The sequence below is a fragment of the Periophthalmus magnuspinnatus genome, chromosome 16 (assembly GCF_009829125.3).
Source record: "Periophthalmus magnuspinnatus isolate fPerMag1 chromosome 16, fPerMag1.2.pri, whole genome shotgun sequence".
NCBI classification, from domain to species: domain Eukaryota; kingdom Metazoa; phylum Chordata; class Actinopteri; order Gobiiformes; family Gobiidae; genus Periophthalmus; species Periophthalmus magnuspinnatus.
Genome location: NC_047141.1, coordinates 3928399 through 3955551, shown reverse-complemented (window position 1 = coordinate 3955551; position 27153 = coordinate 3928399). Strand labels below are relative to the sequence as shown.

The following is a 27153-nucleotide window of genomic DNA, read 5'->3' as shown; positions in this document are numbered from 1 at the left end:
ATCACCGCCCCTAATCCCTGTTTCTCTGTGTAGCTGTGCAGAGGATGCAGAGCAGGTCTCCTCAGGGCCTGACCACAGCCAGTAGAGGGCGCAACCCCCGCAAAAGCCCCCACATCTGAGCTGCTCCTAAACTGATGTAGAGCTCTTTAAACAGACCAAAGTCGCTCGAGTCTGGAGGAAACACAGAGGGGATGGATAACAGTCCACAGTACAACACTGCCCCCTAAAGGTAGGACAGAGGACATCGGACTGGGGTAAGTACTGATGTAGAGCTCTTTAAGCAGACCAAAGTCAGTATGCAGTACTGGCCCAGGTCTGCAGGGGGTGCACAATGGACAGAGCGGGGTAAGGACATCAGACAGGGGAGCACTCCATGTGTGAACAGGCAGAGCATCGCACTGCCCCCTGGAGGACAGAGAGGGTTTGCACGATGGTGGAGCAGAGCTGAAGCTGAGAAATAACAGAGGACGTCTTCTGCAACAGAAACATCACTTACGCTTTTCAATTAAAAAAAAACAATAAAAAAACCTCATTGACCTCTGTGTGTTTTTGCGTTGCTGCAGGTTCATCATGATAAATTATTTGTTTTTCAACATTATCTGAGCAGAAAAAACTGTTTACAATTCAAACCATTTACCACCATGTTTATCATTTCATTTATTTTTAATTGTGCAGTTGGTTACACAGTGTAATAGAGAAAGCATTTTAAAAATAAAGTAATAAAAAGTAACACATAGCTTTTTAGCAAAAAGTCTGACACAAGTCTGGAGCACTAAAGAGGAAACTGAGGGGGAGAGTGAGGGGGGAGGAGGAGGGGCGAGGTCTGGAGGAGTAAAGGGGAGAGTGAAGAGGGGCGGGGCCTTTATCGAAACAGCGTGATTGGTCCAACAGGTATACACACACTTCAAACTGCAGCCAGGTGTTTGTGATCAGAAACACCTGGCTGAAGTCAGGGCAGTCCTGTGTGATGTCACATAGTAGTTGAAATTGCAGTGGCCACTGGAGACCACACACTTAGTTGCAAAATGACCTTGTACTAAAATAGCCAAAAAGGACTAGGAACAGTAGATGCCATTAAACACCATTTACACAGTTAAGAAGCAACGTTTAGCATTTAGTTCGACTTTAAGAACTAAAAACACAAGTAAAGATCTCCTGTAATATATAAGTATATATAATATATATGTATATCCTGTAAACTTAAAATAGTTTTTAGTCATATACATTTGTGATATTTGTAAAGTTACAGAAATGTCACTCTGAAGATGTGTCTGCTGCTGATCCCATTTCCCGTTCAGAGGATGGCGGCGTTAATGAACTGAGAAAAGAAAGACTTTTATGTATGAGCAATTATTTACACACAGTGACATCAGCACGTTTAACTGACCTGCAGGTACGAGAAGCTGGCCACTGCACACTCTTCACACGGCACGTTCAGCAGATGAGACGCAAAGCGATCTAAGCAAAACACAATGTTTTATGCATCAAATTAACATTTCAAACTTTATATAAAAAACACATTACATTTATATGGAAAGGTCTGAGATGCATGGGATTCTTGTGCTAGTTTCTCTGTTCAGATTTCAATCTTTCAGTGGATATGACTGGTTTTCATGATTTTGTAAATCTGACTTTGTTTGGTGGGATGGTACCTGTGGCAAATAGTTATCATAGTTTTACATCAGTTAAGTGAAGAAAAGTCCAAAAATACAGGAAGTAGAGCCGAGTTGTAAAACTGCACCCCCAAACTGAACGACCAGGTTCATGTTCATTCTAGTTTTTGGCCAACTTCAATTACAGTCCTCAGTTCGGTTACGTCAAGCTTTTTTTTCTTCTTTCTGCCTCTTTACACCCCCCCCCCCACACACACACTAATGCGCTCTGTTCCCATAAGTTCTTAAAGTACCATGTCCTTGTTATATAGGTACAATGAAATCATAAAATAAAAGTAAATAAACATCAAATGAAACAGTTTTTAGCCTCTTTAAATGAAAAACACTTTTAAAATTGTTGTATAATGAATAACAGCATCTTCAGGGCATGTTGTAAGGACTGACAGGGGGACCAAAGAGCCATACTCAGGGAATAGTTTAACAGTGTTTATTTTACAGTTTTTAAATGTGCCAATGAAGGTCATTGATTAATACCTGGAAGACGGCTGGGGCATCGGTTAATCCACAGGGCATGACTAAATAGTCAAAATGTCCCAAGTGTTTTAAAAGCAGTTTTCCACTCATCCCCTTCCCTTATGCGCACCAGGTGATATGCGTTCCTGAGGTCAAGTTTGGTGAAGATGGTGTCCCCCTAGAGTGGCGTGAAGTTTGAATCGATGGTGGTAATGGATATTTGTTTTTGATGGTGATATTGTTGAGGCCCCTAAAGTCGATTTAGGGCTGCAATGTTTTGTCCTTAGCGACAAAAGAAGAATCCAGCTCCTAGGGGTGACAAGGGTGGACGGATGATTGGGATTGTGAATTACCAGCCAGGGGTGACCCTCCTGATAAGTGGCATAGAGGGAGCAGAAAGGGAGAGCAAAAGGAGCAGAACTGATGTAGAACCACCGAGTTTCATGGTGATTGGTGGGCAAGATTAAGGTGATAGGCTCAGTGATATGTGTTACCCTGGCTAGCAGCTTCCCATTGAGAGCTAAGTGGTTGCTTCAGTGGCTCCAACCCTACCCCCGACTGCTTGGCCATCTGCTGGTCTAGGAAATCTTCCTCCACTCCAAAGTCAATGAGGGCCAAGACGGGTAGGGCAACAGTACGAAAGCACAAGGTAGCGTCAAGCTGAAATCTATTATTTTTCTTTTCTGGGATGTGTTGCTGACCCACCAGTACTCCCAGTCCTTCTGATAGGTGCCCCCTTTTGTCCGAAATGGTCAGGATGCGCCACAATACAGGCACTCCCCAGCCTGGCAGCGTTGCAGGCGCTCCTATGCGGTCAATTGCGCACGACCCAGCTGCATTGGCTCCTCTGGTGGGGGTGTCGCTGGGGGCAGGTTGACTGACAGCGGTAGAGCGGAACGATTAACGGCCCGAATAGGTGAATGGCGTCTCTCCCTTTGACGACTCTGTAGGTGATTGTCGATATGGTTACCTCGGGAAATCAAAGATTATAGGTCAGGTGGGTCATCTCATGAAACCAGTTCATCCTTTAATTTGTCACCTAATTCTTTCACAAAGACAGCCGTCAGAGCACTGTCAGTCCAATCCACCTCCGCTGAAAATGTCTAAAACTCGATGGTATAATCAGCCACGGATCTGGAACCCGGGACCAGACTTAATAGGCGGAGTGAGGCATCATCTTCATAGTGTGGGTGATCAAAGACAAATTTAAACTCGCCCACAAACCCAGTGAAGTGGACCTGGAGTGCTCTCCCTCTCAATAATCCACACATGTACCGTATTTTTGCAGCATCTCATGTAAAACAGGCTGGACTTTGTTGAAACATGTAGGAACATTCAAAAAGAAACCTCCACAGTGGCTGGGCTGACCTGAATATGGGTCCGGATCGGTGCCTCTCGATTCTTAAGAGTGCGGCGCCGGAGGAGTGCGGAGCTGAAGGCGGGAGAGTGAGCAGAGACCTGGTTGGAGAGCTGGGTAACTTGCTGGGTCAGAGTGTGGTTACATTCATGCAGGGTCCGGATGGTTTGTTCATGTTGTCCAATGATGACTCCGTGATGAGAAAATGCCCAGTGTAGCGTTTGATCATGGCCCGAGTCTGATTGGTCAATGTTGGCCAGATCGTCCTGTTGTAAGGACTGACAGGGGACCAAAGAGACAGATCTCAGGGAATAGTTTAACAATGTTTACTTTGCAGTTTTTAAATGTGCGAATGAAGGTAGATTGATCAGGGAGTTGAGAGTGGGGTTGTTTGCAGTAGTTCAGGAGTAGATCGTGGGCAGCGGGGTCAGAGACGAGGTGAGCAGTACCGATAAAGGTGAGCTAGGTCGGAAGGTATGAGGCCATGGAGAGCTGGGTCAGAGACAGAGAAGCTGAGCTACTCCAGGGAGCGGGATCACTGTGGATATGTAGACGATCTGGCGCCGAGTGTCATGTCCTGGCCCCTTTGTCCTCTCCAGGTGCAGCTTGATTGGCAATTACCGTAGTTGCAGGTGTGAATGGGAGGAGCCCAAGTCTCCGCCCAGCTCCAGGCTCTGACACAGAAGAGAAGGGGAAAACAGCACAAAACACAGGGCAGACTCTTGACAGGGCACTACATCAGCAACCTACAGAAACAGTTTAGGATGGCATTTTCCTGACTGTTTTAACTTTCATTTAACATAATAAAGATGCTGTCATTAATTTTTATTTTTTATGTCTAATCATAACTTATGTCTTTAAGACAAGTTTTGGTCCTTGTTAACACTACAGGGGCAGTTTTGGAATTACCTCCACGTATGTCACATCTGCCAACTCTGTCCAAGCAAGAAGTGAAACTATAAACTAGGAAAGATTTTTAGTCAAATCAATGTAACGATGTTCACTATGTGACCACAGTCTACAGAGTTGTGTTTCCACGGAGTCTTAGTTAACAGATCATTTTATTTAGATTCATTTTACATCTTTTTTAACTGTGGTCCACATCATCATGTCTGAAATAAAGAATAAATAAAGTATAAGGTTTAATATGGGACAATATCAGAAAGGAGGAAGTGAGTGAGCAAGTTTTTTGTTGTTTTTTTTGCATTTATCTGTAAAAAGTCAGATTAAACTCATGATTCACAAGTTTAATCTGTCTTTATGAATATATATTGTGTCCTAATACTTTTTTTTCTGTATAAATAGATTTGCATGAGCTCCCCCTGCAGTTGTAGTCTTGTGAGTGCAGTTTGGGTCAGATACGCAGAGATACAGAATCATTTTAGAGCTATTGCCACCCCCCTTTTCAGTCGACCAATCAATCAGCCGGACATGTCTTTAGTCTGTCTTTACGACAGGCCTATAGGTGACCAAAGCCTAAAGTTTGTGTTACCTTTGAGGACCTGCAGTGTAAAGTTTGTGTTAACTTTGAGGACCTGCAGTATAAAGTTTGTGTTACTTTGGAGTACCTGCAGTGTAAAGTCTGTTACTTTGGAGGACCTGCAGTGTAAAGTTTGTGTTACTTTGGAGGACCTGCAGTGTAAAGTTTGTGTTACCTTTGAGGACCTGCAGTGTAAAGTCTGTGTTACTTTTGAGGACCTGCAGTGTAAAGTCTGTGTTACTTTTGAGGACTTGCAGTATAAAGTTTGTGTTACCTTTGAGGACTTGTAGCCTGGTGACCACGGCCACGTAATCGTCAAAGTCGATGCTGTTTCCTTGACTGTTCCTGTAGAGTCTCCACAGCGGCTCCAAAATCTTCTTGTCCATCCCAATCAGAGCTTTAAGACAACACAACAAAAACTGTCAAAATAATCACAGAAGAACAGGGGACTCCACACTAGTGACAGAATTGTCGGCTCTTTTATGGGATGCGGATCCATTCATTTAAAAGAGCTGTTCAAAAGACGGGCTCTTTTAGTATTTATTTATATGACATTTATTTTTCATTCCCTCCTTCAGCATACTTTGGGTAATTAGTTGAAATGTAGGTGTGTTTGAACAGTTCTAGGTAAAATGTTAAAGGCCTAAACTAGATCTTTCTCAAGATTCCAGTCTGCCTTGTGTTTTGTGCTGTTTTCCCTCTCCCTTCTGTGTCAGAGCCTGGAGCTGGGCAGAGATTTGGGCTCCTCCCATGCACAACTGCAACTAATCGCCAATCAAGCTGCACCCAGGGAGGACAAAGGGACTAAGGACCTGACACTCAGCACCAGATTGTCTGTATATCCACAGTCGTACAACTGTGCTTGGCTCAGTCTCATGTTTTGCATTTGTTACTTTTCACTAAGTTGGATGTTTTTTGCTCCTCATCAGATCCCGCTCCCTGTACCCGCTCAGTTCCTCTGCCTCCGACCCAGCTCTACACGACCTGTACGAACCTCACACCCTCCGACCCAGTTCACTTCGACTGGTACGGATTTCCTCGTTTCTGACCCCGCTGCCTACGATCTGCTCAAGGACTACTGCAAAAAACCCCGCTCCCAACTGTCTGATCCATCTGCCTTCTTTTGCACATTTTGATCTGTAAATAAACATTGTTGTTGGACAAGTTGGACTGGCACAAGTCTTTATGGACTAATGATAACTTTACACATTTTTGTGAAGATAGATTTCACGTAAACAGACTGGATTCATCAGCTTTTTGTCTGAGATGTGTAAATTATCGCTCTTTTAACAGTTTTATTCCTTCTCAACCAGTGTTTCTATCTGCTTCAGTCATGTTGTGTCCAGTTAAAGACCTGTTGCCATGCTATTGTTTTTGTGACTCTCGCAATGCATTGTGGTCTACAGTGACTGGTCTAGTGACCACTGATGCCCACTATTTTTCGAGTTGCATTGTGGAAAAATTTGAGTACAGTTGTCCCTCACTATGTCGCGGTTCATCTTTCATGCCTTGCTGTTTTGCAGATTTTTTTTTTTGTGCAATTCTACTTGCTTTTTTACAGTGTATAAGGCAGTGTATTGTGTTCTGCGTCCTGATTGGCTGAGGGACTGTAGACCATTGTCCATCAGTCTCCTCTGTGCCGTGTCTCCTGTACAGTACAGAATGTGTTCAGACAAATTTACATAAACTTTGGATCGACACTACAGCGGAGCGATGCCAGGATGAAGAGGCACGATCAGAGGAACTGTGAAATACACAGAGTCAATATTAATGAATTAAACAAGAGAGAAATGTGAGAAAATGTTGCAGCTTGTCTGAGAAAAGTGTATAAAGGTGAGGGGTTTTACAGCCTTAAAATATATATAATAACTAAAAAATAAAGCTGATACAGATTTCGCCTATTGTGAGTTATTTTTAGAACGTAACCCCCGCGATAAAGAGGGACCAGTGTACACTACTTTTTCACTCCTTGGTAATTCAGACATCACTAAAAATGGAGTGAGCCCTAAATAGTGTCCTAAGTAGGGAATAGTGTGGACATTCGGACACAGCCATGGTCTCTAGTAACCTCTGATTTCAACAGTGGGCAAACTTCTGTTTTCTTACAGCGTCTGAACAGCGCCTTCTGCAGCTGGTCCTGTGGGACTGCAGGAGGAGTGCGTCCCTGGTTGAGCTCCACATACTCTCTCCTCACAGTGGCCACAAAGTGCTCCATGTTAAAGTACTCCACCGAGTTGAGGCCTCCAGACCGATCTGCCTGCTCAAACTCAGGAAACACAACCACGTCTTCAATATCACATATCAAGTAACACTAACCCAGAACTAAACCAGGATTAAATCAGGGCAAAAAACAATACTAAACCAGGTCTAAATAAATCGGGACTAAACCAGGACTAAACCTGGACTAAACCAGGACTAAAACAGGTCTGAACCAGGTCTAATCTAAAAGGATACATCTGCGAGGCTGAGCAGGAGGAAAGCCGTTCTTAGCGTGAGACCTGGAGAGGAGAACAGTAACAGAAAACACTCTTATAATTAAAAAAAAATAATATATATATATATATATATATATATAAAAATACTATCACTACTACTATTACTACTACTACTACTACTAATAATAATAATACATTTACATATTTATTTAGAGATAAACCCACTGTTCCCGTAGACAGAGAATCCTGCAGTGTTGAGCCGTGTCAGGATCTGTCTGGCGCTGGCCTGTGGAACAATCACCATTATGACATGAGAATTAATTCTTAATTCTTAATTAAGGAATTCTGTCAGTCTGTATCTGGAAGTCCCACAGGATATTGGCTCGGTCATTCTCCACGACCTTTGGAGGTGTTTCCCACCTTGATCTCGGGGTTTCCACTCAGTATTGTGCACAGATGTTTCTGTACACTATGCCGCTCTGTGGTTATGCCGCTCCATGTTTGCTTTCCCTGCAGCATCTTACACCCTGCAGTTATGTGCTGGATTGTCTCAGGGGCCTCTTTGCACAGCCTACACCTTGGGTCTTGTCTGGTGTGGTAGATCTGGGCCTCTATCTCTCTGGTGCTCAAGGCCTGCTCCTGTGCAGTCAGGATGAGCCTCTGAGATGTCCTTCAGTCCAGCTTTCTCAAGCCACTGGTAGGATTTCTTGATATCAGCCACTTCAGTTATGTTCTAGTGTTACATCCCATGCAGGGGCTTGTCCTTCCAAAAGTCCCAAAAGTCACGGACAGTTGAAAAAAATTCATAACTCTTTTGTTTCTAAATATTTTAATTTTATTTTTTCAGAGCGTTTAGAACTACCCTTCCAACATTAATCTGAGCAAATACAGCACAGAGGAACGAACCTCATTGTACAGTGGTACTTTGAGTCACATGGGTCAAATTCAGAAACCCAGCGGTGTTACGTCGACATTTTAATACCGGAGATGCCACGAGCGCAAATGCCATTAAAGGAATAATAAGTTGTTTTCAAAGACAGGGGGCAGTACGTGATCTCCCGAGACGTGACTAGTCCCGATTTCTTTCTGTGGGGTGATCTTAAAGAAAAGGTGTTTGTGAATAAACCTCAGACAATAAAGGACTTAACACTTAATATCGAGTGCTTTTAAATGTTATGCAAAGTGTGTTGGATTGGGCTATTCAGGGCCAAACCAAAAATGGTGGACACTTAAAAAATGGTAGTGGTAGGCCCTGCAACAGATGGATGGATTTTAAAACCAGAGTATTTAACTTCTTTGGCCAAAAATAGACTAAAATAAAAGCATGGTTTTGTTTTGTTGAGTTTTTTTTGGATATCATTATCAACTGACAAACTTCCAAAAACAAATCTATTATTAGATTTACACTCTCTAAAAATGGTTTGTCTGTTCTCACCAGTCTAAACATGAACGTTAAACCGAGAATTGGATGGAAGTAGCAGTGAGCTCACGCACCTCAGCATCGCTGTCCTCCTGAAAACACAAACACAATCCACATATTATGGAATTCTCCAGATGTGACACTGGCATTAACGTTGCATCACATAAAACAGAAATCTGACTCCAACAAAGGGAACTCTGTGTGCCTGTGTGTAACCTGATCACGTCAACGTACCTGCAGTTGTCCTTTGTTTCATTCACAGAAATTTAAGTGCTGGGAACACATTCATTTAACAAAATAAAGGTGTTGTCAGATATTTTCATTTGTCAATTCAAAACTACTGTGTGACTTAGATGAGCTTTGGCCCTTGTTTACATTATGGTTGCTAGGTAACGGTTATGGAATTACCTCTACGTATGTCACATCTGCTGCCCGTGTTCAAACAGGAAGTCAAATTATACTCTAATTGTACTTTATCTTTATTTGAAAGGCCCTGTTCTTAGTTTTATTTGAGAAAAAGCAAAATGCATCTCTCCCAGTACAGACATATTGTACAGGAAAGCTATTAAGGTCAAAGTAAGCCCGGTGTTGTCTGTCTGCGTCCAATAAGAAAACATTTTACTGTCCGATAATCAGGAAGTAGACATTAGCATGTTAGTTGTTGTTAGCTTTACTGTTACAGCAAATCTTCGAAAGTTGTGAAAAGTGCTTGGTGAATAATTAGGATGTTCAGAATGCATAAGGTCAGCGAGGGATAACTCTGCTCCTCTGCAAACTGTTTAAAATGAACTACGGTAGTTCTGTTTTCCACATTTTTAAACAGTAAAAATCAGGTATATTTTGTTAACACATGATATGAAGGCTCTTGTGTGCAACAGTGAAACTATAACCCTGAATAATGTTGCTCCTTTAATCCTGGTCTCACCGTGATGCAGTTCTCTGTGGGGAAGGCGTCACAGTTCAGATCACTGGGCCAGTTCATGTTGAGCTGCTGCATCATTCGGCCACAGCCCTCTCTGGCCCTCAGGCAGAAGGAGCGGCACGGGCGCTGCACTTCCCCGTGCACACACTTGGGGGCGTACACAAGGCAGAGAAACAGGCGGATGTCCACAGTACAGAAGGTCTGGACGATGGAGTTGAAGAAGGACATCTGTATGGCGGCCTGGCGCTGGGAGCTGTGGCCCAGGAGGTTTGGGACCAGGGTGTGGGAGTAGGATAGGCCCTGGCACATGGGCACGGTGATGGGCTGGCACATGCCCCCACTGCTGCTCACGCCAAACTGAAACATGAAACCAATGAGCAAGGGGTAGTCAAGAGAGTGAGACAACGCTTTGGGGGTTCGCAAGTCCTAAAAGGTTGAGAATCACTGCATTAGACGACACTGACTGCCAGGGGCGGCACCAGATATTTTTGGCTGGAGGAGTTATGGGGGGGCTAAGTTCTTCAATGTGGGTGCTCACTTAACATGTTCATGTAGAGCCTTCTATGGACACAAGCGCAGCCCCTCCCCCTACCATGTTTGAGTCCCTGTTTTAAACAAGTTTAAATGTAGTGAGCCCTTGTAGTGATGTATAAACCCTAATATGTTTTTTTTGTGTGTGTGTGTGTGTGTGTGTGTGTGTGTGTGTAGTCTCCTTTGAACACTCCATTTCCATTTGAACATTTTTAGTCGAGGTTGGATATGCTATGAAAATGGGGCAACATTTTTGGGGGCTATGGGGGAGCATCTGCCATTCTAGGGGAGACTAGACTGCAGATGGAAAGTAGCAGTAGCTAAATCTGGTGCAAATCATCTTTTCTTTGTAAGATTAATGAATTTGTACATGGTCCCTGTCAAATAAAGAATAAAGAAAGAAAGAAAGAAAGGGCCCCCTCCAGCCCCCACCTGACTGCACTCACTATGGAATATATGCACTTGCAAATAACTAAAGTATATACCAGGACTATTCCAGGTCTAATCTGGGACTTAACCAGGTCTAAAAGTGGATCACGTCGTTTCCACTGTAGTTCTAAGCAAGAAATTATCCATTGGAGGACAGAAAAGAATCAAATGCACTCTAAAAGAGTCAAACTCACAAACTGAAGAGCCGTCACCTACCAGCTATAGACTGTATATATAAATGGATATAGCCAACCTGCTAGCCACCGTGTTCCAAATAGGAACTGACTGGGCATGCTTCCAGCTCCAGCGACTCACTTTACTCTGAAAACCTGTGGCCCCTCTCTTTGCTGTCAGACTCGTCATTTTGGTCTTGAAATGTTCATATTAACCCACTCTACATGATCCTGGGGTTTTTGTTTCACTACTGTGTCTGTAAATCAAGATATGAACATTAATATCCTTCTTTTCACACGGTCGCTCCCGCTAGTTTTAACAACAGGTTTAAATGACAGCATTGCTAAGCACACGCTGTGCGCTAAACCAGCAGTGTGGGCAGGAAGTGGTGTTACCTTCAACAGTCTCACACTGGATTGGCTCTTTGGTTGCTATGATACTAGCAATCGGCCTCTAATTTGCCCCTAAACCTGCGAGCCTCTATGAGCTTCATCTGACTCGAGCCGAATGCTATGGTGACGTCACACTCCCTTAGTGCACTTCTTTATACAGTCTGTGGTACCATCTGAAAGAGCTCGTGCACCACCGTTTGAGAAACATGAGTAAAGGTTTTAAGGCATGTGCATATGTTGCATTTGCTAGCCTCAACCATTGTTGTTCCTGGCCTCTGTCTCCCTGTTTCACACTACAGTCGTCCTGAGTCCTGTTATTTCAGTACCTGTTTACATCACTCACATGGGAGCAGGACTTTGTGTCGTATTCCTCACACGTGAGCGATTGGGGCCAACTCATCCCAACCTTCTTGAGCAGCGGTTCACAGCCGAAGCGCGCCTCTTCACAGAGTGTCCTGCAGGGGGGGCGTGCTCTGCCCTGGACGCACTCAGGGGTATAGACAGAGCAGAGGAAGGGTTTAAGGGCGGGGGAACATTCGACAGTGAGCAGGGCCCCGAAGTGCTTCCTTAGCTCCTCAGAGATCTGCTGCTGCGTGAGGAGGCCCAGGGGGTTCGGCAACACCGTCTGGGTGTAGGGCAAATCCGAACACATGGGCACTGAGATGGGCTCACACTGAGGGGGCGGAGTCGGGTCCAGGGAGGAGGGCAACTCCTGGAGGAACACACAGAGCACACACCTAGAGCTGCACATTTAAACTAAATAGTTATGCTGCTTTAAATTATTGCTGTTATAAATTACACAAATAAAGAAAATGATAAAGGAACTGTAGCCTGCATTCTTACGGTTTTAAAAAAGATATTACAACCTGTGTGTCCAGAGCCTGAACCTGCAGATAAAGACACATAAAAGTGTGTCTCATCAGTATATGGACAGGCCTCATGTTCAGAACCTCCAGAGTTCACTCACTGCAGAGGCTGCACTAGCACTGACTCATGATTGGCTGCAGGTGCTGGGGTTTGGCAGTGACCATTCAGAAATAAAATACGCCAAATGAGTCTGTTCTTCCACTACAGATTTTTGACTGGCAAGAAAATAATGTTTTAAAGTCACAGTATGTAACATTTTAGCCAAAAATCCTCCTCCTCCTTTCCATGTTCCTTTGGCAAAATCTTCCACATTATGTAATCGATGGCCTTGATGACTATGAGAACAGTACCAGTCTGATCTGTGGAGCATGGCCCAGCTGTGTGCTGTGACACTGTGTGTGGAGGAGGGGTGTGTGTCTTAACTCAGGACTATGAGTCTGTAATAAAGTATTGATGATAATGATAAAACTATCTATCCCCACGGACAATGCTTCAAAGTATGTCTTTAGTTTTCAGTTTCCGTGGTATCACTTTTAAATTATTCAATTGACTTTTCCCCATCCTTTAAACAGTCCATAGACATAGAAAGGATGCTAAATAAGATATCTGTTATTGTATTTTGTTATTGTGTCTCATCATATGACTTATAGACAACATCCATTTAGCTGTTAAAAACTTTAAACTACTGATTTCCTTTTAAAGATCAGTGTAACAAAAAGAAGCTGCTCACCAGCCTGCAGGTGTCGTTCTTGAACTTGTCACAGTTCAATCTCTCGGGCCACGTGAAGCCAAACTTGTTCATGAGCGGTTCGCAGCCAGCCCGCGAGCGCTCACACGTTCGCCTGCAGGGGGCGCGAGCACTCCCCATGATGCACTCGGGGGCGTAGACGGAGCAGAGGAACTCCTTTAAGGCAGGACTGCACTGAACCTTCACCAGAGGGTGGAATTGATGCATCTCCAAGCCAGCGTCGTCCTGGTGCACGTGCCCCAGCAAATTCGGCATCACTGTGAGGTTATAGGCCAGGTCGTTGCAAAGGCCGATGCTGATTGGCTCACAAACTGCAGGGCCTGTACGCGAGAGCCCGCCCCCCGAGCCCTGGGACAACAAATCAGAAAATAATTCTCTGCCCCCGTTTTACCGCAGGAGCAGAACAGACAGCCTCCTCTCTCCATCCCTCCTCTTCACCTCCTCCACTGCTTTATTTATACTGTTCGGTCTTCATCTGTAATGTGTTAGACAGGAGTCCAGCTGAACACATTTGAGCTGGAGCTAGTGGCTTTTGCTCAAGTACAGGACCTGAAATAAAATGGGTCTGTCTCATTTCCTGAAGCAGACTCACCTGTCGCTCACCTGTACGCAGTGGTCCTGGGGTAGTTTCACCTGTCACTCACCTTGTCAAGATTCCAGTCTGTCCTGTCTTTTTGTGCTGTTTTCCCCCTCCCTTCTGTGTCAGAGCCTGGAGCTGAGTGGAGATTCTGGCTCCTCCCATACAGACCTGCAACTCATTCCATAATCAAGCTGGACCTGACATTCAGTGCCAGATCATCCGCATATCCACAGTGATCCCGCTCCCTGAACCCGCACAGCTCCTCTGCCTCCGACCCAGCTCTCTACGACTGGTATGAACCTCACACCTTCTGACCCAGTTCACCGCGACCGGTACGGACTACCTCGTCTCCGACCCCGCTGCCCACGATCCACACGAAGACTACTGCAAACAACCCCGCTCTCAACTGTCTTCTCCATCTACCTTGATTTGCATTATATTCTCTGTAAATAAACTTTAACTTTTCACCCAATTTCTGAATCTTTGATCCCCTTGTCAGTCGTGACAGAACAATCTGGCCAACATGGACCAATCAGAGGGCGGATCAAACACTACATACATTTAAGTTTTCTTCTTCCCACTCCTTTTTGGGCAATCGGAGATACCCTTTTTTGTGTGTGTTTTGCTTGTCTGTTTTTGTTTATTTTTATTTTTCTCTTGTATCATTGTGTTGATTGATATTGATTGTGGCTGCCTAGGCTATGCAAAGAGAAAAGATGTCCATTTGCCCAAGACAAATAATAAAAAAAACCCCCAAAACACTACATTGGGCATTTTCGCATCACGGAGTCATCATCGGGCAACACAAACAAACTATCCGGACCCTGCTCAATGGTAACCACACTGCTAACACTGTCAGTCATTATGATACACCTGTACGCAGTGGTCCTGGGGCAGTCTCACCTGTCGCTCACCTGTACGCAGTGGTCCTGGGGCAGTGTCACCTGTCCTGCTCACCTGTCACTCACCTGTACGCAGTGGTCCCGGGGCAGGCTGTCACACCTAAGGCGGATGGGCCAGTAGATGCGCTTTGCCTTCAGTGGCGCCTCACATTCGCTCTTCACCCTCTCACAGAGAGCCCGACATGGCTTCAGACGGCTATCCTCCTCCGCCCCACACTCTGGCACCACCACCCTGCACAAGACAACAGTCACCTACACCAACTACAGCGCCATCACACCATCACTGTGGCACCACCACCCTGTGTGAAAGTCCCCTACATTAACTACAACCCCAATTCCAATGAATTTGGGATGCTGTGTTAAACTTAAAAAAATACAGAATACAATGATTTGCAAATCCTTTTCAACCTATATTGAACTGAATCAACTACAAAGACATATTTAATGTTCAAACTGATAAGCTTTATTGTTTTTTATGCAAATACATTTATCCCAATGTATTCATAAGATCTGGACAACTGCACAATGACCAAGAAAAAGCAATAGCCTACAAAAGGTATGTCATTGTGTGGCTAATGTGTCTGTGGTGTCTCTGTCGTCCATTGGGACAGTGCCTGACTCATTCTGAAACTTCAGCAGGTCCTTCTACTCATTCCATGGTAATGGTTGTAAAATCAACTCTGCACTCTTTTGGATTTGGAAATCATGTAGTGTTTTTGACTAGTAATATTACAAGTAATCTAAACAACCAGCCTTTTTGCTCTGCTAAATCCAAACAACGTGCAAGCAGGAAGAATGGACATGTATGGACGTACTTTCTTCTTTTACTTCTCAGTGGTGATATACAACTAAATCCAGGTCCTTTAAATAAGATTAATAGAAATTTAACTAAGTTGCAACCTGAGGATTTTCAACAACACCATCTTGTGGAAGCTGAATGTGGATCCAGCCGGTACAAATGGATTCTCAGCAAAGTTGCTGAAATACTTTCAGACTGTAAATCCTGCAAAGGTGATTTGGGACTCTAAGGCCAAGCCAAAAGGCATGTTTGGAGGTCATCTTAACATTCAAAGTCTTCTGTCAAAGTTTAATGAAGTGCAACAACTTTTGAGCAACTCAAATATTGACTTTTTGGCCATGAGTGAAACTTGGTTAAATAATAATATCCCAACAAGCATGGTCAATATTTCTGGGTATACATGTTACAGGAAAGATCATCTTCATGGAAAAGGAGGTGGAGTTTTGATTTATATCAGAGAGAGCTTTAATTGCTCTGTAATTGAAGTCAATACATTTGGGATTGAATGTCTTGCTTTAAATGTTATTCTATCATCCACAATGAAATTTAGTATATTAGTTTTATATAATCCACCCTCTCATGGAGCATCTTTTTATCAGAACTTTGATGAAGTGTTAAAATGATTTAATCTTAAAAATGAAACTGTTTTATGTGGAGATTTTAATGTAAATTGGATGGACATAGGTACAAAAGGTAAATTAAAATGTGTTGTATCAAAACATAAATTGTTCCAACTTATAAAAAGACCCACTACGGGTAGTCAAACGTTAATAGATTTAATATTTACAAACAAACCAGAACGTGTCACTAAAACCTATAACTTTGTGACTGGTTTGTCAGATCAATATATGACACTGATGGTCAGAAAATTGACTAAAAAACGTTTACAGGATGTCTTCTCTATTCCAAATATTAAGAAGGAACAAAAGGTAATTCCAAAACATAAACTTCCCCAACTTGAAAATGAACTGAAAAATATAAAATGGAATGACATGATTCAATTGGAAAATGTTGATCAGTGTGGTGATCAAATAATTGAGATTCTATCAAATACTATTAAGAAATGTACATGTACTCGAAAAAACAATAAGAAAAAACATTGTTTGCCTTGGATTAACGATGCCATCATCCAACTCATGAAAAAACGGGACCTGGCACTAAAAATATCATTAAAATCTAAGCTGCAAACAGATATGCTTGTGTTTAGAGAGTTACGAAACAAAGTGGTTAGTGAATTAAGAAAGGCCCAGTCCTCATACTTTAAGCAAAAGTTTATTGATACAAGAGGAAATAGTTCACTAATCTGGAAACATATTAATAAATTGACAAATCGCAAATCTACTTTAGTAGATCCAAGAGCGTGAACACTAACCTGTGAGGATGTGGAGGATTCACCCTCCTCTTTTCACATCACACTGGTGAATCAAAACAAGATACATGAAGTTATTAGCCATTTGAATAACTCAAAAGCAAAAGACATTTATGATTTGGGCACTTCATTTATAAAAGTAAAGCATAATATTGTCAAAGCCAATTTTACATTTAGTCAATTTATCAATCAAAAAATCTGAATTTCCTCAAAGTTTTAAAACTACTGTTGTGACACCAATTTTTAAGTGTGGTGCAACAGACGACGCATGTAATTATCGTCTGATTTCAATTGTGCCTATTATTTCAAAAGTACTTGAAAAGTTAGTGGCTGAACAATTAATGATATACTTGGAAGAAAATAATTTACTCAGCCCTAAACAATTTGGATTTCGCCCCAAACATTTTACTGAATTGGCTGTGTAAACTAAAATGATAAAACGTAGTATGGATCAAGGCAAATGTGTTGGAGCTATATTTTTAGATTTTAGAAAAGCTTTTGACACAGTGTATCACACAGTTTTTCTGACAAAATTAAAACAATTTAATTTAGCAAAACAAGCAATATATTGGTTTAAATCGTATCTTGAAAAAAGGTAACAATGTGTCAAAATGATAAAGGATGTAAAATCCAAAATTGTGATTTGAGAGTGCCACAAGGATCCATTTTGGGTCCGCTACTTTTCTGCTTATACATAAATGATCTGCCAGAAATTTGCAAAAATGTTATGAGCCAAATGTACACAGATGACACAATCATTTAAACACACAATTAGTTGAGGTGTCAAAATGGATTCAAAATAACGGTTTAACATTGAACAAGTTTACAAAAACTGTGTCAATGTGTTTTTCCTTTAAAAATCAGCCATTAGATGAACTTAAGATCAAAATTGACCAAAATGAAATAGAGCAGGTCAAGGAGTTTAAATATCTAGGTGTGGTTTAGACACAAAGCTCAAATTTGATGGGCACATTAAAAAAATGTCCAAGACTATAAAAACAAACATACATTGTTTTCAGTTGATTCAGCCATGTTTATCTGTTCAAGCTGCTCGAGTCTTCGTGCACGCTATGATCTTGTCTCACATGTCGTATTGTGCTATTGTCTGGGGACAGGACACAAATTCTGTCATGAAACCATTAGTGTCTTTTATAAACACTTAAAATCTTTGATAGAAAACCCATTAATTATCATCATATGATGTATTTTGAAAGTTTTATAAATTTCATCTTTTTAAAAAACATTTTTAAGTGTTTGAATGGTCTAGCTCCGGGTGTAATGTGTAAATATAATCAGACTTATAGCACTGAAGGTGTACGGACTCGAGCTGCTGTGAGTGGGAGCTGCAGAGTGAGGAGGGGCCGCACAGCTCTGGGTCAAACAGCATTTTCAGTGAAGGCTTCACATCTGTGGAACTCTTTGCCTCTGGAGTTCAAGTCAGCGACTTTTTTCTACAAAAGTAAAAAAAAGTGGCTTAAAGAAAATCAGAAATGTGAACACTAAAACTGGATATAGTGGGGAGAAGTGGGACCAATGCTATTAATGTTCTTGTTTAGTTTTTGTCCTGTATCTGTGTGTTATTTGTGTTATTTTCTGTCCTTTAAAAGCCTAACCAGGGACGGGGGCTGCAAATTAGCCTGTGGCTACAAGCCTTATGTACATGGTCATTGGTGACCTATATGGTGGCAATGTTTTAAATGTACTGTCCCTGTCAAATAAATAAATAAATAAAAATATTCACTCATTTTCAATTTGATGCCTGCAACACGTTCCAATAAAGCTGGGACAGGGGTAATAAAAGAATGGGAAAGTTGAGGAATTCTTAAAATACACCTGTTTGGAACATTCCACAGGTGAACAGGTTCATTGGAAACAGGTGAGTGTCATGATTGGGTATAAAAGGAGCATCCCCGAAGGCCTCAGTCATTCACAAGCAAGGATGGAGCAAGGTTCACCACTTTGTGAATAACTGCATGAGCAAATAGTCCAACAGTCTAAGAATAATGTTTCTCAACATACAATTACAAAGAATTCAGAGTTCATCATCTACGTTCCATAATATCATCAAAAGATTCAGAGAACACTTCAGGAAACCATTGTCAGTTAACACAATTCGTCACTACATCTCCAAGTGCAAGTTAAAACTGTACTATGCAAAGTGAAAGCCATGTATCAGAGCAGAGGGCGCTCCATGACCTGCTGTTGGAGCAGGAGGTTGAAAGCAGGATAAAAGAGGAGACAGCTGAAAAAAACTCTCTTGTCAATCGTGTGGAAGAGCTTAAACAGGAGTTAGAGAGATTAAAAAGCAAAAGATTGGTGAAAGAAACAGAAGAAGACAAGCCTGTGCAAAAGCTAAAAAAGTCAGTTATGTGTCAGTCACTCTACTTAAAACCAACAACAGAGGATTTCAACGAACACCAACAGCAGCAAAGAAAATTGTCTATTCAACACTATCAACTGACTACTGAGAGAAAGAAAACTCTGGATTCCCTGTCTACGTCTACAGCTGCTGAGATTACACTTAAGGTTGAACTGGAAACACTGAGGAAAGCCATTTGTGTCAAGGATAAGGAGATACAACAGACATGCACAGATATAAAAGCTGCAATGGACAAGATATGCAACAGTGATATCCGCAAAGAGCTGAACTGGAAGAATGCTTTGGATGAGATTGAAAAGGGACAAGACCATATCAAGACATTACTAAAGTTGTGCAAGAATAGTCAGATCTTTCCAGAAGCAATACCACTGGGCTCTGTAAATGAGACATGTCAAGAAAAGAAAAAAACAACAAGTGCTGAGTACATTTGGAAAGTGACAGGAGCCCTGACTCTTTGTGGCCGGGGGGTGCTGGTTTTCATGCCTCTTCAGCCCCAATTATGACCTCTGGACCATCCTGTTTGAGACTGTGGAGTCCTACAGCGAGCTTCAGCTGGCATTTCCTTCTGTCCTCTAACAGCAGAGTGATGATCTAAAAATATCATATGAAATAAACCAAGCACCATCTGGGGGTGTGTTAGTGCCTCTGTGATGGTCTGGGGGGGTGTTAGTGCCTCTGTGATGGTCCGGGGGCGTGTTAGTGCCTCTGTGATAGTCTGGGGGGGTGTTAGTGCCTCTGTGTTGGTCTGGGGGGGTGTTAGTGCCTCTGTGATGGTCCGGGGGCGTGTTAGTGCCTCTGTGATGGTCTGGGGGGGTGTTAGTGCCTCTGTGATGGTCCGGGGGCGTGTTAGTGCCTCTGTGATAGTCTGGGGGGGTGTTAGTGCCTCTGTGATGGTCCGGGGGCGTGTTAGTGCCTCTGTGATAGTCTGGGGGGGTGTTAGTGCCTCTGTGATGGTCCGGGGGCGTGTTAGTGTCTCTGTGATGGTCCGGGGGCGCGTTAGTGCCTCTGTGATGGTCTGGGGGTGTGGTAGTGCCTCTGTGATGGTCCGGGGGCGTGTTAGTGCCTCTGTGATGGTCCAGGGGTGTGTTAGTGCCCATGGGGAACTTACACATCTGTGAAGGCTCCATTAATGCTGAAAGGTACATACAGGTTTTGGAGCAACATATGTTGCCATCCAAGCAACATCTTTTTCAGGGGCGTCCCTGCTTATTTCAGCAAGACAATGCCATGCCATATTCTGCACGTGGTACAAAAGCGTGACTTCGTAGTAAAAGAGTGCAGGTACTAGATTGGCCTCTATACAGTCTAGACCTGTGTCCCATTGAAAATGTGTGACGTATTATGAAGCGTAAAATACGACAATGGAGACCCCGGACTGCTGAGCAGCTGAAGTTGTACATTCAGCAAGAATGGGAAAGGATTCCTCCTGCAAAGCTTCAACAATTATTGTCCTCAGTTCCCAAACACTTATTTATTTGTTGTTAAAAGGAAAGGTGATGTAACACAGTGGTAAACATGCCCCTGTCCCAGCTTTATTAGAACGTGTTGCAGACATCAAATTGAAAATGAGTGAATATTTGCATGAAAACAATAAAGTTTATCAGTTTGAACATGAAATATCATGTCTTTGTAGTTTATTCAGTTCAATATAAGTTGAAAATGATTTGCAAAACATTGTATTCTGTATTTTTTTAAGTTTTACACAGCATCCCAACTTCATGGGAATTGGGGTTGTACTACACTACTATCACACCAATACTGTGGCACCACCACCCTGCACAAAACAACAGTCATATACACCGACTACTACACCACCAACACTCCGGCACCAGCAGCCTGTACAAATCAACAGTCATATACACCGACTACTACACCACCAACACTCCGGCACCAGCACCCTGTACAAAACAACAGTCATACACACCGACTACTACACCACCAACACTCCGGCACCACCACCCTGTACAAAACAGCCTACACCAACTAATATACTACCATCACATCAATACTGTGACACCACCACCCTGTACGAAATAACAGTCACCTTCACCAACTACTACACCACCATCACACCAACACACCGGGATGACCTTTTTTAAACTTTTTTTTCTAATACTTGTGAAAAGCAAGGCAAACAGATATGGGTCTGTAGTTATTGAAACATGCTTTATCCTCTGTTTTAAATAAGGCCCTTGGCTACCTGAACATCATCTGAAACAACACCTGTGTTTAAGGACAGTGAGAAAATGAAATCAATTATTTCACTTATTTCTTTGATATCTGGAGGCTGAAAAGACATCATTTGAAGATAGCTGGATTGAATTCCAATGGATCTCCATAAGAGGTTGCCATATTCTTTACCAATTCTAAACCAGAATGAACAAAAACACTGTAAAATTGCATAAGTAGTTGCACCATCAACAAAGACTGCGTTATAGAGGTGTTTTTATATCACAAAAGAAAAATTAAATCTGTCAACTGGACAAAACATTGCAGGACACTGCCCGGAGGACACTGCCCGGAGGACACTGCCTGGAGGACACTGCCTTCTATCTACCTGAAAGAAGGAGCTGACTACATTGAAAATTGTCTGAGTATTCCCTCGTCCAGGTCTGATCCATAGTAAAAGCCAAAAATTAAATCTGTCAACTGGACAAAAAGTTGAAGGAGTAAAGATGTTTCGCTGCTCCTCCAAGCCGCTGTCTTCAAAGGAGTGGTTAGTGTCTTTGAGATGGAGATGGACAACAGACTGAGGTCCTGAGCAGCTCTCTCGACAGTTTTGGTACACTCTTATGGAGTAGCTATTTAGTTTCTCCAATGTAACGCTCTGTGGGGAAGTTGGCCCGAAGTGGTCGAAGTAGGAGACAGACTCAAAAAAGTCCCATTAGACAAAATTTATTAGCAGCATTGTGGAACCCCGTGGACAAAAAAATAATATATATTTACAAAAATTAACAGTGCTCAACAAAACTAAGCAACAGAACTTAAACAACTAAGGAAAAAAGCCATGTGTAGCCATGTACCCTGGCTACACTGATGTCTCCCTCTAATGTCTAATTAACCCTGCTTAAATACCCTCCTGCACCTGAAGCACCTCCCCCTGGTATACACCATATCCTCCACAAGTGCTGTGGGTATAACATTAGCTATATCTTATATTTAAAACCATCTCTCAGGGCCAAAGTCCCTTAACTAAACATTGTTTAACAAAATAACTATAAACACGTAAAACATTGAAACAAAATACAGAAGACATTGACACAAAGAAATAAACAAATTTAAACCAGTTCTCCCCTCCACATGGTCTGGCCCATGACCACACCCAAGCCTATAAACATGGCCCACATAGGGCCTCTTTGTCTGGACCATGTGGAGATTCAGGTAAGTGGATTGCAGTATTAAACTGAATTGACAGATTTAACCAAATAAAATATGTTTAAACTAACAAGTGTGTGGTGATTTAACTAATTGAAAAACTAAACTAAACAAACCCGGGATAGTTCTATTTAGTTTTGTATTAGAAAATTATTGAAAATTAACATACATGTGAACAAACAAATGGTAATATTAAAAAGGGACAAAAGCCCACTTTGTCACACGCTCACTGCATTCTTCACTACACTGAATGGAGTAGACTACATTACTTTGTTTATACGTCGGGCTTATGTCCTTAAGGTGAACCTGTTTCTGTCATAAAATGTTTGTTGGTTTGATATGGACTAAAATTTCATACTGTCTGAAAATTCTCTGAAGTTTTTCAGATACACCAGCTATGTAAGGAATGTGTGACCTCTCTTTTCACTTGTTTCCAGTTTAAGTGTAGTTGGCTCCTACCTTCAGATAGATATAAGGCAGTGCCTACCAGCAATTTGACCAGAACTGAAGAAGTAGCTTGGATGAGCAGCCAAACGTCCAAACTCCTTAAATATTTTGTCCAGTTTACATATCAGTTTACATATTTAACTTGCTACCCTAAGTGTGCACTGTGCCTGAGACCTACTTAGCATAGTCATTCAAGCCACTAATGAGTGAGTTCACACCTATTAGCATCCTGGCTAGCCCTATTGTGGTCTTTGTTTTCTTTGTGTTGCTTTGGGTCTGAGGATGGAGTTATAGATGGGGGATAGGTGATGTCTGAGCCCTTGATTCCTGTTCAAGGAAGGATTGTAGGCTAGGTAAGTGCAAGTAAGCTCATCACTTCGGACCGGTTTCACTAGCAAGGATCAAGAACCCCCCCCCCCCCCCCCCCCCCCCCCCGCGACAGAAGGAATACGCTTGTATAGGCTATTGGGTAATTAAAGGTGTGGAGCTGTGGTTTGGTGGAAAGGAGCAGGAAAAGATTGAAGAATGGTCCTGCTCCTGAATCTCAGTCAATCATATTAACTACATTTAAATGACCACTTCTATGGGACAAAGAAATACCTCCGGATTTGAATGTTGAAACAGAAATTCCGCTCCGTCCATCCGTTTTCTTCCGCTGTATCCAGGAATCCTGAGGGGTTTTCCGACACGAGCCGAGAGACATAGTCCCTCCAGCGTGCTCAGAACACCTCCCTAGGGAGGCCTCCAGGAGGCATCCAGAACAGATGCCCGAGCCACCTCAACTGGCTCCTCTCAACGTGGAGTAGTAGCAGCTCTACTCCGAGCTCCTCCCATGTGACTGAGCTCGTCACCCTATCCCTAAAGGAGCGGCCAGCCCCCCTGCAGAGGAAAGTCTTTTCAACCGCTTGTATCCACGATCTTGTCCTTTCAGTCATTACCCACAGCTCATGACCATAGGTTAGGATAGGAATATAGATTGATCGGTAAATCGAGCTTTGCCTTTGAACTCAGCTCCTCCTTTACCACAACGGTCCTATACAGTGACTGCATCACTGCAGATGCTGCACCAATCTGCCTGTCAATCTCACACTAAATCCCCCACCCCCTCACTCGCGAACAAGACCCTGCGATACTTGAACTCCTCCACTTGGGTCAAGGACTCTCCACCCACTCGTAGAGGGCAAGCCACCTTTTTCGGGCTGAGAACCATGGCCTCGGATTTGGAGGTGCTGATTTTCATCCCAGCCACTTGGCTGCAAACTGCCCCAGTGCCTGTTGCAGGTCCTGGCTCGATGAAGCCATCAGGACAACATCATCTGCAAACAGCAGCTTAACCTGGAATAGACCATGCTGGAAAGGCTGAGGAGTGTATTTCCTCTGTAGTTGGACCACACTCTTCGGTCCCCCTTCTTAAACAGAGGGACTACCACCCCGGTCTGCCATTCTACAGGTACTGTCCCCAACCGCCACGCGATGTTGCAAAGGCGTGTCAACCAAGACAGCCCCACAACATCCAGAGATTTAAGATACTCAAGATGGATTTCCTCCACCCCCAGAGCCTTGCTACTGAGAAGCTTCCCAACCACCTGAGTGACTTCAGCTAGGGTGATGGACAAGTCTGCCTCTGAGTCCTCAAACTCTGCTTCCTGCTCGGAAGACGTGATAGTGGGATTGAGGAGATCATCAAATTATTCTTTCCACCGCCCAACAACATCCCCATTTGAGATCAGCAGCTCTCCCCCCACACTGTAAACAGTGTTGGTGAAGCACTGCTTCTCCTTCCTGAGGCGTCAGACGGTTTGCCAGAATTTCTCCATGGACTACCTGAACTCCTCCCACATGATGACAAAGTCGATCATCGACCTCCGACCTAGGGTATCCTGGTGCCATATACACACATGGTGTTTGTTATGGACAAACTGTGACTAGCACGGAAGTCCAATAACACAACACCACTCGGTTTCAGATCAGGGAGGCCATTCCTGATCACGCCCTCCAAGTGTCACTGGTGTTGCCTGAGTGGGCGTTGAAGTCCCCCAATAGAACAATGGAGTCCCCAGTAGGTGCACTGTCTAGTACCCCTCCCAGGGACTCCAAGAAGCCCGGGTACTCTGCACTGCTGTTCGGCCCGTGGGCCAACACTACAGTGAGAGACCTGTCCCCAACCTGAAGGCGCAGGGACGCCACCCTCATTCACCAGCCTGAACTCCAACATGTGACGGCTGAGCTATGAGGCAATAAGCAAGCCCCTACCAGCTTGCCACTTCTCCCCATGGCAACCTGGAATTGGAGGGTCCAACCCCTCTTGAGGAGTTGGGTACCAGATCCCAAGCTCTGCATGGAGATGAGCCCGACTATATCTAGCCGGTACCTCTCAACCTCCTGCACAAGCTCTGTGTCTGTGGACCGGGTCACCGAGACACCTGTCCTTGACCACTGCCCAGTCCTCTACGCACCCGACCCCTATGAGACCCTCTTCGGATAGTGAGCTCACAAGAGGGCGTACCCATGTCGTCCTTTCAGGCTGAGCCCGGCCGGGCCTCATGGGCAAAGGCCCAGCAACCAGGCACTCGCATTCGAGCCCAAACCCCAGGCATGGCTCCAGGGTGGGGCCCCGGCTGAGCCATACCAGGCAACGTAACAGTCCTTGATATATTTCTCCTCATAGGGATATTGGGAACTGCTCTTAGTTTGTCCCATCACCTAGGACCTAGGAAGAACACTCTCATCAGACAAAAACACTCTTATCAGACAAGAACACTCTCATCGGACAAGAACGTTGTCATTAGACAAGAACACTCTTCACAGACAAGCTGATCAAGTTTAATAGGCCTAGGCCTATTAAATAGGCTACTTACTATAAATGTAGTCTATTTTAGAGTGAAAAGTGAATGGATTTTGGTTAACAGAAGTGACTGAAATAACTACTCAATTGTCATTGTATTTATGGCTGTTTTTTACTTGCTCAAACATGGACTCATGGACTGTAGTCAGGATGTCAGTACTTGGTAAATGGAGAGTGTACTTAAGTTCCCACAACTCTGTTTTCTCACATTTAAAAGATATTTTGCAAGTCCATAACTCCTTTCCTCACCCACCTTTCAGTCCAGAAAGTAGTTAAAAGTAAGGCAACAAAAGAGTAAGGAAACAAAAAAGTTGCCTATTCACTGCAAATAAATGAACGGATAAATAAAAAACTTTCCATGTTCCATCAGACCATAATAAGCCTGATAAACCTGGTGTTTTGCCTTGCTTAGATTTGAGGGATGGGGTCAGAAGAGATCACGCACCTGCACATAAGCGTGGCTACGTCGGGTGAGCACGCAGTCTCCACGATCTGTCCGATGTCCCTCAATGTGTACCCAGTCACTCCGCTGGGGCTGCTACTAGTTGAGTACCCCATTCCCCCGCAGAACGATGCCTGGTGTGGTCTGCAGTTTGGCTTCGGCTCAGCTCCATGGAGAAGACACAGCCATAAACAGATGAAAGCTACGCGAGTCATGCTTGAGCCGTGTGTGGAAGTAAATCCTGGTTTAGTTTGAGTTTAGTCTGGATTTAGTTTGGATTAAATCCTGGTTAAATTTGGTTTAGTCCTGGTTTAGTCCTGGTGTAGCCCAGGTTAAATCCTGGTTTAGCCCTGGTTAAGTCTTGGCTTAATCCAGGTTAAGTCATAGTTAAGTCCTGGTTAAGTCTTGGTTTAGTTCTGGCTTAGTCTTGGTTAAAACCTGGTTTACACCTGGATAAGCTAGTTTAGTTTTTTTAGTCCTATTTTTCTTTAATTTAACTAACTGTTTTCTTCTAATTTAACTCTAACTTTGCCTTGTTTTAGTCCTGATTTAGTCCTTTTATAGTCCTTTTTTAGTCCTTGTTTTAGTCGTGATTTTAGTCCTGGTTTAGTTTTAGTTGAAGTCTTTTTTTCTATCTTTGATTTATTTTAATTTGAGTCCTGGTTTAGTCTTAGTCCAGTCCTGGTTTAGCCCTGCATCAGTCCTGTTTAGTCCCAGTCATCTGAGGACTGCGCAGTTGTAGGACAATCTTGCATAAGTACGTTGGAGGTGGAGTGGGTTTGGACGAATAGAAAGCTAGAAATAAATGGTGGACTTTGAAGCAGAAAAGTGAAATCCCAGCAGGCCAGTGGTGGTCAATGTGTTTCTCATTATACCCAGAACACACTGCTGGGGGTTTGGGGCCATTAAGTCAAAACACATGGACCAAAGGTAATCACAGTGTAGACAGATGTAATGAACAGGCCATAGTATTTGACCCCGTTTTGTTTAGTGGCTGATGTTATTAAAGGAGCAAGATTAGATTATGAAATTCAACATGGCTGATAAACCAACACTAATATCAGGTCTGGTCTAAGTTCACCCTTAACCAGAGCTAAACCAAGAGTGCGTTGCACACATTCACACTTGGACAC

At 43.3% G+C, this 27153-nt stretch overlaps 2 protein-coding genes across 2 annotated transcripts in view; both read right to left on the bottom strand.

Moving 5' to 3' along the window:
• Positions 1-27153, bottom strand: part of tspan13a (tetraspanin 13a) — a 260320-nt gene that overhangs the window by 164213 nt on the left and 68954 nt on the right. The window lies entirely within an intron of this gene.
• Positions 628-26750, bottom strand: LOC117383501 (uncharacterized). Its single transcript, XM_055227952.1, has 12 exons — positions 26024-26750; positions 14430-14595; positions 12864-13229; positions 11610-11978; positions 9744-10097; positions 8893-8910; positions 7624-7684; positions 7418-7461; positions 7070-7220; positions 5238-5360; positions 1388-1458; positions 628-1318 (listed from the first exon to the last, which is right to left on the bottom strand). The coding sequence occupies exons 1-12, from the start codon at positions 26233-26235 to the stop codon at positions 1295-1297; spliced, it is 1959 nt and encodes a 652-aa protein (XP_055083927.1). The 5' UTR covers positions 26236-26750; the 3' UTR covers positions 628-1294.